Source organism: Anoplopoma fimbria, chromosome 1 (assembly GCF_027596085.1).
Source record: "Anoplopoma fimbria isolate UVic2021 breed Golden Eagle Sablefish chromosome 1, Afim_UVic_2022, whole genome shotgun sequence".
Taxonomy (NCBI): Eukaryota; Metazoa; Chordata; class Actinopteri; order Perciformes; family Anoplopomatidae; genus Anoplopoma; species Anoplopoma fimbria.
The window spans coordinates 15,458,406-15,470,673 of NC_072449.1; the positions used below are offsets into that span (position 1 = coordinate 15,458,406).

At 40.2% G+C, this 12,268-nt stretch overlaps 1 protein-coding gene across 3 annotated transcripts in view; it reads left to right on the forward strand.

Moving 5' to 3' along the window:
* Positions 1-583: 583 nt before the first annotated feature.
* The window catches only part of si:ch211-137a8.2 (uncharacterized protein LOC777613 homolog), a 44,988-nt gene continuing 33,303 nt past the window's right edge, over positions 584-12,268 (forward strand). For 2 of the 3 annotated variants that reach the window (XM_054603643.1, XM_054605211.1), the window contains exon 1: positions 584-761. In XM_054603643.1, coding sequence (XP_054459618.1) covers positions 685-761 — 77 coding nt within the window. In that variant the 5' untranslated portion in view covers positions 584-684. Of the gene's footprint in view, positions 762-10,142; positions 10,208-12,268 lie in introns of those variants that run through there. The other variant, XM_054604426.1, reaches the window with a different exon arrangement.

The following is a 12,268-nucleotide window of genomic DNA, read 5'->3' on the forward strand; positions in this document are numbered from 1 at the left end:
TTTACCCGCTGTATATATATATATAATATAATATATACGTATATATATTGATTTACCTGTTTATTTCACTCTTTATTTAAGTTTTATAATAATGATAATTCGTATTGAATACCTATGTTTAATACACTTCCTGTAAGTCGCTTTGGATAAAAGCGTCTGCTAAATGACTGTAATGTAATGTAATGTATTAAGTTCAATATTATGATGTGTGCTCAGTATATGTTTTTAAAAAAGTAATCTAGACGTTCACAGATGTGAGTTGAATGGAGTAGTCTTATGTGTTTATGGTTTGATGACCAATAAAGTAGGTCAAGCAGGGCCGCGTCCCATTCCAAAATCAGCTCCACTTCTACGCGTCCTCCACCAGTTCCCGTGGACGTACAAAGAGTTTGCGTGATCATTGAATTACAGCAATTTATTGAATAAATAAGTAGGTGAAGTTATGAAAGTTATTGACGGATGTGAGTGTCCACTTAATTCTGTGTGAGAAGGTGAACTAGGACACATCCGAGGAGGTGTTGGTAAGAAAAAAAACACCTTTAAAAGGGCCGCGCTCCAGACCTGTGAGCAGCTGCAGGTGCACGCGTGAGGACAGGTTCAGAGGGGGCGTGGCTTGTAAACTAACTGCAGCAGGTAGAATTTTAGTCGAAACCTCACCTGGATCACCGGAAGTGATCTGAGCGTATGAGTAGTCTTTTTCTCCGCACCAGCTCGGACGCTTTTTCCTTGTTTCCTGAAATGAGCTCACCGAGCAGCAGCCGGTAGGTCAACCATCGCACGGACGTGAATCAGGTCACGTTCACCACTCCACACGCCGTTTCAACCTGCTGCGAGTTTGTTGTTTTTCCGGTTCGTAACGGGGAAAAAAAGTTTCCAATTTCACTAGAACCGAAACTCTCATTGCGGGGTTTGTGATTATGACAATATGCTGTATACATATATGGAAAACCTAATGTGAGGGTGGAATTTTAAACCATTTTACTCTGCAAGAACCGGTTTTGATTCTGTACCTGGCATGCTCACTGTGTGTGTGTGTGTGTGGCGTGTGTTTGTCTATGTGTGTGGGCGGCCTCGCTGTCAGGATTGTATCCAGTGTCCTGTCAGTGTGCCCTCGGGATAGGACTTTAATAAGGTGTGTGTGTGTGTGTGTGTGTGTGTGTGTGTGTGTGTGTGTGTGTGTGTGTGTGTGTGTGTGTGTGTGTGTGTGTGTGTGTGTGTGTGTGTGTGTGTGCCTGTGTGTGCCTTATTTTCTTGGTGTAGGTTGAGCTCTTAATGGTGGGGGTATGATGTGTTAGTTGGTACGGATTTGTGAATGGGCATTGTGGTCCTCTCTATCATTTCATATCTAATAGCTTGTATTCAACCTTTGGGGTGATTACTTAATGACATGAAATAAAATCATTTATTTTCGATTTCCATTGATTTTTACATTACGTGTTACTTTATTTGAACAGGGACAATGCACAAAGAACAATTGCCTTAACACAAAGATAGATTTAATGTACTGGGATTTAGAAAAATTGCTATTTTTTTTATAGTTCCTGGTACAGTACAAACAATTTGATACCTCTTTTTTCAGTGCAAGTATATACTTTTGAGTACTTGCAGAAACAGAGTACTTAATAATTCCGTTATAGTTCTAACAATGACTTTGAAATCATTATATACATCAGATGTTCCTCGCTTTCAGACTGTAACTATTTAAGTGTGCATGCATGATGCTGTTAATGACATTTCAACATTGTGTTTCCTGATACAAATGGAGCATTTATTTTTTTCCCTAGTGATGACAATTACCATTTAAACCTGCTAACCGTTAAAAGAGATATTATGAATAAAAAGACCTGAACAAAACTCTGAGGAGCTGCTTGTCACATAAAGGAGAATAGTTGGTCCAGCTTAAAGGTCAGTCCACTGCAAGTGCGCCTGCATTGTTGTCCAGTGTGTTTTTTACATAATGATATGAAACAAGCGTAACATTAACGCTCACGTTTGGCTTCACATTGGACCCGAACAACTGCATCCTGGGTGAAAGTCCTGGGTTTGTTTTGACCCACTGATCCACCCTCTTTGGACTCTCTTGCCTCTTATACTCTTTATTATACCATGTAACATTCAATAACAGTTACAGATCTTGTTGTTTGCTCTCTGTGTGCGGCTTGTACTAAGACACCTGCTCCGAGGGATTTGAAAAAACGTCAACATTCAATGTATCCGTGGTTTGTAGAAACTTACAATGCCAAAAAAATGTCATGGCGACTGGGCTGATATACTACATTTCTCAGCTTTACATCACGGTAAACTTAATATTTTCGGGTTTGGAACAGTTGGAATAATTGATCTTGGACTGTAGGAAACTTTGGTGGGCTTAGAATCCAAACATTACATGGCTTCATGATGTTGCAGTACATTTTCTTTGAGTTGTTATGTACAGTATTACGTCTAAGCTCACAAACAAACACCCTCCTGTTACTGTCCTACAGATTCTGTTTGGTTGCATTTGATTGTCTATAGGTTTTCTCAGGCTTTGGAATGTGTCTGTGTGGTTAAATAGTCCCTCCACCCAGTGACAGCAGAACAACACTCAGACCTGTTTCTTGGCGTCTGACAGCAGCCGGATCCTCTGCCACACCTGAGCAGAAGAAACAATTAAACACGCCGCTGTGTTCCTGTCTGTCTCAGGTCAAGGTGTCTAGAGAATTCTCAAACAAACCCGTTGATCCCTGTGAATGTGTTTAGGGCTTTGTCTAACACCGGTGTTGAAAATGTTTCTGTGTACTCCCCTTTATCCTAGCATGAGTTGTAGACAGATGCTGCTGAAATCTAGTGCTTTGACTTGAATTTAGAACACTCAATTTGACCAATCCATCCAATCTACAGAAAATGAATTGACAATCATACAGATAATATGTTAATGCTGTGTTTCAAGCTTCTCTTAGTGAGGATTTGCTGCTTCTAAGTCAGTTTCTTTTTTTTGGTGTCGATTGAACGACTTCTTTTTGGGACGTCATTACATAACAAAACATAAGTGAGGTTTATGCAACAAAACCACTAAGTTAGGTTTAGGAAAGACGTCATGGTTGGTAGGAAAATAACAACAAACAAATCAAACGTGACGCTTAGGCAACAGAAACACAACAACACTTTGGGAGACACGTGTCAAACACCGGTCTTGTCCCGTGTTTGATCCACATGGACTTTGCATTGGCATTGCTTTGGTCATGTGGGACCGGTCTGTATTGTAACAGAGTATCTTTAGGTTGTTGGCTGTTTGTGGGGAAAAAAACAGATGTTGAGATCTACATGTTTTACTGTTCTGTGATTTTTCTGATTTAATATTCTCATATAGATTTGGGTAAGGCTATGATTGGTCAGCGCATCAAACAAAAAAATCAAAACAGAAAACACAGTGGTGTTTGTCTGCCCAGCTCAAAGTGTCTCAAGTTTTAAAGACTAAGGTCTTCCAATATTCAGAAATATCAAGTGTCAATGTTCACCTGCTTTAAATGTTAAAAGTTGTTTAACTACAGCACAGTCAGTCTCATACACAGCAAAGGAAAATGTCAATAAGGGATAATTTCAATATACCTTTACCACAATGGTTTTTTTTTTTTTTTTTTTTAATCTTCAAATTGACCATTTGATAAGCCTATCCGCACTTGGTTATTGTTGCCAGGCCTGTAAAGCTTTTGCATATTTTCCGGCATATAAATATGTCTTTTTCAACAATATCAGTGAGATACATTAAATCAGAGATAGTCCAAATGAAATAATCGCAGATTTTTGGAATAATTGTTCTGAAATATTAGAGAATAGACAGAAAGGACTTGAATTTGCATTTAAGAGCTACTGTACATTATCATTTTTACGGTGGGGTGATGTGAATGAAGAGGCCATGTGGGACAAAACTTTACAGCAACAACAATGTTCCTGCATATCAGGATTAGTCAATATGTCTTTTTAAGCTAATTTAACATTTATTTATGACTCTTTCAGAGGAGACTGATCCATAGAGGAAGAGGAGGTTGCTTCTCCTCTGATTTTGAGACGCAAAAGGGAGATTCAAATATACAAAAGAGTAACTAGTTGATTAAGCCATTACCAAAACTTAGTATCCTTTTTATATCATTCTTTTTTCTCGAAATGAGTCCATTATTGAAATTAACTTTAAAATGCTTCAGCAGCATCACCTGCAGGTCAGGCAAATAAGTGGTGGTTGGGGACTGACATCTGCTGTCAAATTCTTTACAACCGAGCCCAGTTTAAGTTTTTTTTTTTTTATTGAGCAGAAGCTAGTTACTTCTAGCCAACTCAACATTTAGCTTGTTGTAACATCCAAAGAGGAACCATGCAGCCTCCTATACCGGCATTAAGTCCTCGGTGAGCAAAGTGCAGCAGCGCATTGCGTGTGTAGCATATTTGCACCTTTTTGCGGCCAACCTGGGGCAGGTAAGCATTCCTCTGTAGAATCACGAGTTGGTTTCTTGGGCTCTATGCTAGTATTTGTGTAGTGGGCTCTTTTTTTTCTCCAGGCCATCTTTTATTCACTACTGCGACCCTTGTTTGGTGCACAGGTCACATCCTGTATGGACTCTGTGAGTGGAGTGTTCCAGTGTTGATGTCACGGAGCTCAGTGAACGAACCTGCAGCTTTTACACTGTAACTGGTCGTCCTCCAATCAGAGGATCGGCGGTTCGATCCCTGGCTCCGGCAGTCCATGTCGATGTGTCCTTGGGCAAGACATTTAACCCTGAGTTGCTCCCGAAGGCTGTGCTATCGGTGTATGAATGGGTGTGAATGATTAGAGAGACCCTGATGGGCAGGTGGCACCTTGCATGGTAGCCCCTGTCATCAGTGTATGAATGGGTATGAAAGGGTGAATGATTAGTAATGTAAAAGCGCTTTGAGTGGTCGGAAGACTAGAAAAGCGCTATACAAGAACAGTCCATTTACCATTTACCATATCATATAACTGTCATGGCTACAGTTTCACTACAGTGACCTGACCTGTGCTTGGTGTTTAGTGTCAACGGAGAGGCAGAGTTGTGTTTGACCCCATTCACCACCTACTACAATAATGATCATCAAAATAAATGATATGATATGCTTTAAATTCTGACCAAAGCCCTACGTTTTGCAGCTGCACACTGTATGCCAGGATCTGTGTGTGTGTGATGCAACTATTGTTTGATTGATTTATTGATTAATCTGCAGGTTATTTTTTCAATTGACCGATTAATCAGGTGGTCTATAAACAGTCAGAAAATTCATGTCAAATTCGTGTTCACAAGTTCAAGAACGCCAATGGCATTGTGTTATTACTTATTTTGTAGGACCATCACTGTAGAGTTTAAAGATATTCAGTTTAAAGTCCTTCAACACCAAGAAAAACAGCATTCTTATTTAAATTTCAGTACTTGGAACCAGCATTTTGCTTGCCTTAATTATTAGATGAGTCAACTATTTTATGACTAATTGTTTCAGCTTGAGTATGTATTCTAATTTTACACCTGTCAAACACCTTGAAAATATCTATTCTGTAAAATATATAGATGTAAAATACATTTAAAAAAATGCCATTTTCATGCAGATTGGAAGATAATACTTGTGTGGGTCCATGTTGACAAATCTGCTTGACAAATAGTGAACAGCACTGTTTTGGGATAAGAGATGAAGAGTGTGCAGCATAGAGGAGAAAGAAAAGCAATGAAAGAGTTAACGAGGATGCAGAGCAGCTTCTCAGTTGACAAGAGTGTTTTTAAAGGAGTTGATGTCTTTTATTAGTGTTGCTGGAGCTGCTGGGCTTCATTATGACTCAGATTACCCCCCCCCGTCAGCACAACTCTTTGTTTGCTAACATCTGCAGGCTAATGTCCCCTCTGGCGGCCATAACAACACATAATGCTATCACACCACTAACTAGCCTGCTTCTGCACAGAAACACCTGCTTCCTCTGCAGGGTTTTCTTTGCAAGGTTTATAGCCAGGGAGTAGACGGCTCGACTTCCTGGTTCACATTTCAAAGTAAACAAACAATTTTTTTTCCTTGCATGGGTTTCATTGGTGTAGGCTGGAATTATGGTAAACTTACCAAGTCATCGTGGTGAAGGTTGGTATATTCCAGTAAGTCACACAGGAGCCAACGCACACAAACTTCAACAGTTCGTGGTGCAGACGTGCTCATGAATCAAGCTGAGTTGTTGATCCAACTCTTGTCAGGAGGCTTGTTTGTAGATGACCATCCTAACCAATGTATAAAATGTATGTTGCATGCTCTGGTTTAATACCAAATTATGTTTCATTGCATTGCAGCAAACGCTGAGCCGGTTCAACCTTTTTGCCAGAGACCCTGCATTAAAGTCTTCTGTATCAGGACACCTGCTGCGTGTTTCTATACGGTGTGCTATGGTCGGCCTAAACATGGCAAGACAAGGCAGGCCTCAAACGCACCAGTCTTTCAACTTACTCTATTGTAAACCCATACATGTCAGTATTAGACAGTCAGAGCAACTGGCGTAGTATAAAGAGCGAGAAAGTCCACTATTGACGGGAGGGAGGGTTGATGAATGGGACAAGAAATCATGGGAGTTTCACTCAGCGGACCGGTGTTCGTTAACTTTAACTGTAACCATTTGACCTAGCTAACCATGTATTAAACCCGTTAGTTAACTATGTCAAACAATCGCAGCTATGTTTGAAAACGTTACTTGCGTCTTCTCTAGAAAGAGCTCATCAGCAGTTATCAGGTTTCTATTGTAGAATGGCACCAAACTGGTCTAACTGAACCAGTCCAAACAGGGCCTCTGCTCTTGCTCGGTTGCTGTTTGATGTAAACTAAATGTAAAAAAAAAAAAAGTTTTGTTTGTTGTCTCCACCCAAGCAGAGCACATTTTCCTCCTGGGCCGTTTGTTTTAAATGAGAAAAAAACCGAATTAAAGTAATTTTTCTCTTGACGGAAATATACTTTTTCAGTGCTTTTACCAAAAACTTCCGTCTTTATCTGTTCCTCGTGGTGAATTCACCCACAGTCACAACATTAGTCCTTGTTAAAGTATTTTAAACACACACAAACATACAGTTTTCTCTGAATCTGCCTTAGCTGTTATGTTTAATAGAAATATGATATTTATGTGTGACATACAGAGGCAGAAAATAAAAAGCAAAACTAAATGTCTCCTTAAATTTAGGGACTCTTTTCAAAGCCACAACAAGCTGCATCTTCAAGCTAATCATGTAATATTTGTCCTGACGAAGGCGCTTGAGCTGGAAGACTTCCTGTCACTGTGAGAGGTTCTGCAGAAAACATAGTAATAAAACAATCGTTCGTGTCACACGTCATTAAACATTACCATCACTTTTTCTTCAGAGTGAAACAGAGCAGAGTCTGAATCTCCTTATCAGAGTCTGAAGTATGTCGTCACACTCTCCTCCACTCAGTGTCTGTGATCCTCTCTGCTTATCCCCAACTCAAACACTTTCTCTTTTTCACTGTGCTGCTTTGTGACGCCACTTCCAGCTTAGTTAGTTTAACATTCAAATCTGCAGAGAAACGTTGACATATTTGGGTCATGAGATTAGGATCTGTTGAGTAAAAGGCTCCTCTGACACCTTTTTAGAAGTTTCAAAGTCCCACTCAGCTTGAAACTAGATTTGACATAATCACTGAGCTTAGAATTATACTAGTCTGATTTACTCTTATGAATCAAACACTGTTTTAATGCCATTGGTCTTAGAAGAAGAAGAAGTTGGCTTTTAACCATTTTAGAAAGTAAAGTAGAACGTATGTGGTTGTTATTTAAAGGCCACAACACCTCAGAGTGTCTTTACAATAAAACAGCAGGGTTCCGAATGACAAATAAATCCAGTAAGTTTAGAACTCAATAGCCTTGTTTGGGGCAAGTATGGATGGTGTGTTTGTTTGGCAGTCATCATGGTCTCGGTGTGGTTTAGGAAAAAGATCATGGTTGGAGTTAAAACAAGTACATATGTTACTAAATGTAGGTACAACGTTCGTGCTGTAAACGTGTGACGTGGTAATTGTACTAGCGTAGTTATGTACGTAACATATGCTTTTCATTCTGTAATCATGACTTATGGCCATCCTGGGAGAGGGATTCCTCCGAGGTGTAACTCCCTGACATTTTTTGGATGATTTACACTTACTCCGGAGCAGTTGAAATAATATTTCCAGACGGTAATGAAAAATCGTCTGAAGCCTTGTATACCAGCTGCTATAGCAAAACAAAACAATATAAGGGATCTGTATTGGCCTATATGGCACCGATAAGGAATCCGTATTGGTGGCCAAAAAACGCGATCTGGGATCTCTTAAATATATCATATATTTTTTTGACTGCTGGTCCAATCGTAACTCAAAACCATGATACAATCTGAACCGTGACCAACAATTCATAAAGAGTTTCGTGATTTGTGGCGCCCCTGCTTAAAATATCTCAATGTACTGACTTTTGGCTTTACACAGACTAAGGGCCGTCTCCTTGGTGAAAGTCTTGTTTGTTTTACCTTTCCATCACCTCGACATCCTCCATCAGCTTCATTTCACAACAGTTACAATAGAGATTCTCCACTAATCATCCACGGGCTCAGGATGTTCAAACAACCAATTGTATTGGCAAAATATGTTGTGGGATTTGTCTTAATAAACAGTTTTCTTTTGTTTCTAGCTTAAGCTTTTTTTCTTTTTGCACTTGCAACCTCGGTTACCAATCAGCCAGGTACAACAGACATAAACAGCAGCACAGTAGTGTAAATCAAATTATTTAGAAATATTGTGTCGCTTTTAGTGTATCAGAATGAAGAAAAGAGAGAGTAGTCCTGACTACCTGGTTCATATCCGTACTCGGATGAAGTGATAACTTGGTATGAAAAGGCATGAAACATCTCTAAACGTTTCCTTAAATGCTCTTTGTATTCTGTTATTTTGAACCTTCAGGAAACAGACCAACATTTACCTGAAACAGCATTGTTCTGTTTCTCACACAGAAGCAAGTGGTATTTGAGTGGCTCATAGTACCCTCAATGTGACATTGTTTATTTTATCGACTGTTCTTCCCTCCTCTACACTTTATAAACATGTATGCCACGTTCTTGTAGACAGCATGACAATCCATGGTACTATTTTTTTTTTTTTTTTTTTTTTTTTTTTTTTTTTTTTTTTTGTATTTGAATATTGCTAGGAGAGCTGTGGAGTAGAAAAAACAAAACACTGTGCACTTAATTTTCAGTAGGTTTCCATCTTTTCATGTTTTTAGTTTTTTTGCACATTCTTGTTTGCATCTGGCATCTTCATAGATTAGGAAAATCTGACTATTGATGGATTGAAAATCAACAGCAGCTTTTCAGATGTAATTGTCATGCAAGGAAAATAAAGTGCTCCTGAAAGTAGTGCACCTGGAACAGGGACTTCTTTAGGAACCAGGACATGAACTTTTTCTTTGGTCCCTCTGGTCGAAATGTAACATGACACTGAAGGGGTCAGAGAAGGACAAACACATTTTTGGTTTTGTTCGTTTCATGGGTTTTGTTGTCAACAAGAAAAGTATAGATTATCACCAATAGGTATATTACATATACATATTTTGTCTCTCTTTGCCCCTGTGGCTGTATGACTCTATTTTCTTTCTGTCCGTTATTTTAAGGATGATTTGTAAACTTATACACCCTCCAGATATTCTCACCGTCTCCTTTTCCATCTTCTCCTTTTCCCCAATTTCTTTGCGTAATTAGATAGTTTAAATCGGGTATCTTTCATACCCCCCGGCCCTTCCTCTCTCTCTGACTGCCAGTCTCTGAAGAGGACAGAAAGGCTGTTTGTTCCCTGCCTGCCTTCTTTTGTCAAGATGAGACAATAGACTGACTCTGGGGACAGAAAGAAGGAGGAGCAGGAGGATGGGGAAAGGAGCAAACATGTATTAGAAAGGACTAGGACAGACAAAAGAAATGTAAGATATGTCTCCAAAAAATCTTACTCAAGTAAAAGAGCAGAAACAGCAACAAGGGATATATTTTTTAAGGAAAAGTGTGTAACATTTAGGTGGATTAATTGGCAGAAATGGAATATAATATGCATAACTATGTTTTCATAAGTGAAACTCACAACTGTTTTTCCACCATGTTTCTACAGGAGCCCAGAACAGACAAACCTAACACTGGGTCTAGCGAGAGCCTTTCCCGCTTTAAAACTATAGGTAGGTGTACCAAATCTCAGTATTAAAAGGGCCCCAGTTGTAACTTATTAAAGGCTGGAGTATTGATTGGACTGTTGATACTGATGTTTTTAATTAACACTTTTTGTTTTGGTGTATAATAATATCACGCTATATCACAAAACTCTACTACCTCTGGCAAATTATGAACAGGCCATAGCAAAAGCTGTCTGTCTGTAGCCTAACTGTTGAGCTTAGTTTGTTCTTGTAAACTTCTCTGCTGGCTAATACAAACGGCCCTCTTCCCTCTACCAGCGGTACCTGAAGGTGGTGAATCAGCAGAGGGAGGAGGTCAGAGGAGAGAAGAATTAAATCCATCATTCTCGATACTGAATAGAGCTTGGATGCATCATAATGTAACTCGATGCAACCTCTGTTAACGTTAGCTGTTGGCTCCGTTATTTAACCAAGCTTAACTGTCATGCCCACTGGCTGCTACAGCTAATGTTAACTAGCTCTCCGTTTGCTGATTTCAACATGGATTTGTTGTTCACAGGTAAGCATTATCAGGGAAATTTTCTAGTGACCCAGGACGGCCGGACGCAATTGATCTCAAGCCCTGCCCACTGGGTACACTTATTGAATTTGTATTTGTTTACTGCACTTATCCTATTCGTAGTAGTTTGTAGCACTTACTATATTCGGATTAGTCTGTTGCAATTATTGTTTTCGTAGTAACTTGCCTCTGCACTATACTTTTGCTCTGGTTTATGCTTTAAGATGCTTGTTTAAGAAAGGAGATGCACTTATGACTTCTGGTGACTAGTAGTTCTCTTGAATACCTATGTTGAATACACTTCCTGTAAGTCGCTTTGGATAAAAGCGTCTGCTAAATGACTGTAATGTAATGTAATGTACCTTGTACCTTACAAAAATAAGGCCTGTTTCCTTTTTAGAATTCTGGCATTGACTTGGTACCAAAGTATCGGTTATCATGTTGTCTGGACTTTTTTGCATCTTTAACCCCATGGTTTTATTTTTTGTGGCACACAACTCAGTCTCAGCTACCGCTAACAGCAGAAAGACAGTTAGAGCCAAGCTGGTGAAAGTGGAGCATTTAGCAGCTGTTACGACCCGGCTCGAGGGGAGTAACATGAAGTCGACAAACAAGGATTAGATATAAGAAAACCGGGTTTATTGTCACTAAAGGTTACACAGACTGGTGAATGGGAACCGTGCTGCTGGCTCTGGCTAGCCCCCAGGGAGCGTATAAAGCCTCCCAGGCTTTATAGGCAACAGCAGGTGCCAGGTAACGAAGCGAAGGAGGGGCTGAAGGAGGAGCTCCAGGAGCACTGCAAAACATGGAGCAGACCTGCACATAACACCCCCCCCCTTAAAACGGTTGCTCTAGGCAACCGCCAAGTTACACAAACCAAATCAACAACAAAACAAATGAAAACCTATACCACCGATGCTTCTGACACTCATGATCTTGAAAGGGCATCAGCGAGCACATTGTCCTTTCCACGAATGTGCTTTATTTCCAGGTTGAAGCCCTGCAGGAACAAACTCCATCGCATCAGCCGGTGGTTGGAGTTCCTCATTCTGCTGAGGAACACAAGTGGGTTATGGTCCGTGTAGACCACCAGGACCTGACTGGAAGAGACATACACATCGAAGTGGTCCAGAGCAGAAATAAGGGCCAAGGCCTCTTTCTCGATGGTAGAATAATGCTTCTGATGAATGTCAAATTTTCTCGAAAAATAACAAACGGGATGTTCAACCCCTGATGAGTCGTCTTGAAGTAGGGCGGCACCTACCCCAGCATCACTAGCATCGACAGCCAGTTTAAATGGCTTGTTAAAGTCAGGGGCAGCCAGGACTGGGGCACTGACCAACATGGCCTTCAGGTTCTCAAATGCCAACTGACACATCTCTGTCCAAACAAAGTGGACCTTTAGGCTAAGTAAGCTAGTCAAGGGGCAGCCGCAGTAGCAAAATTCTTACAAAAACTTCGGTAGTAGCCTGCCATGCCAAGAAACCGCTTCAGCTCACCCCGAGAAGTAGGAACGCCGAAGCAGCAGATGGCCTCTACTTTAGCGC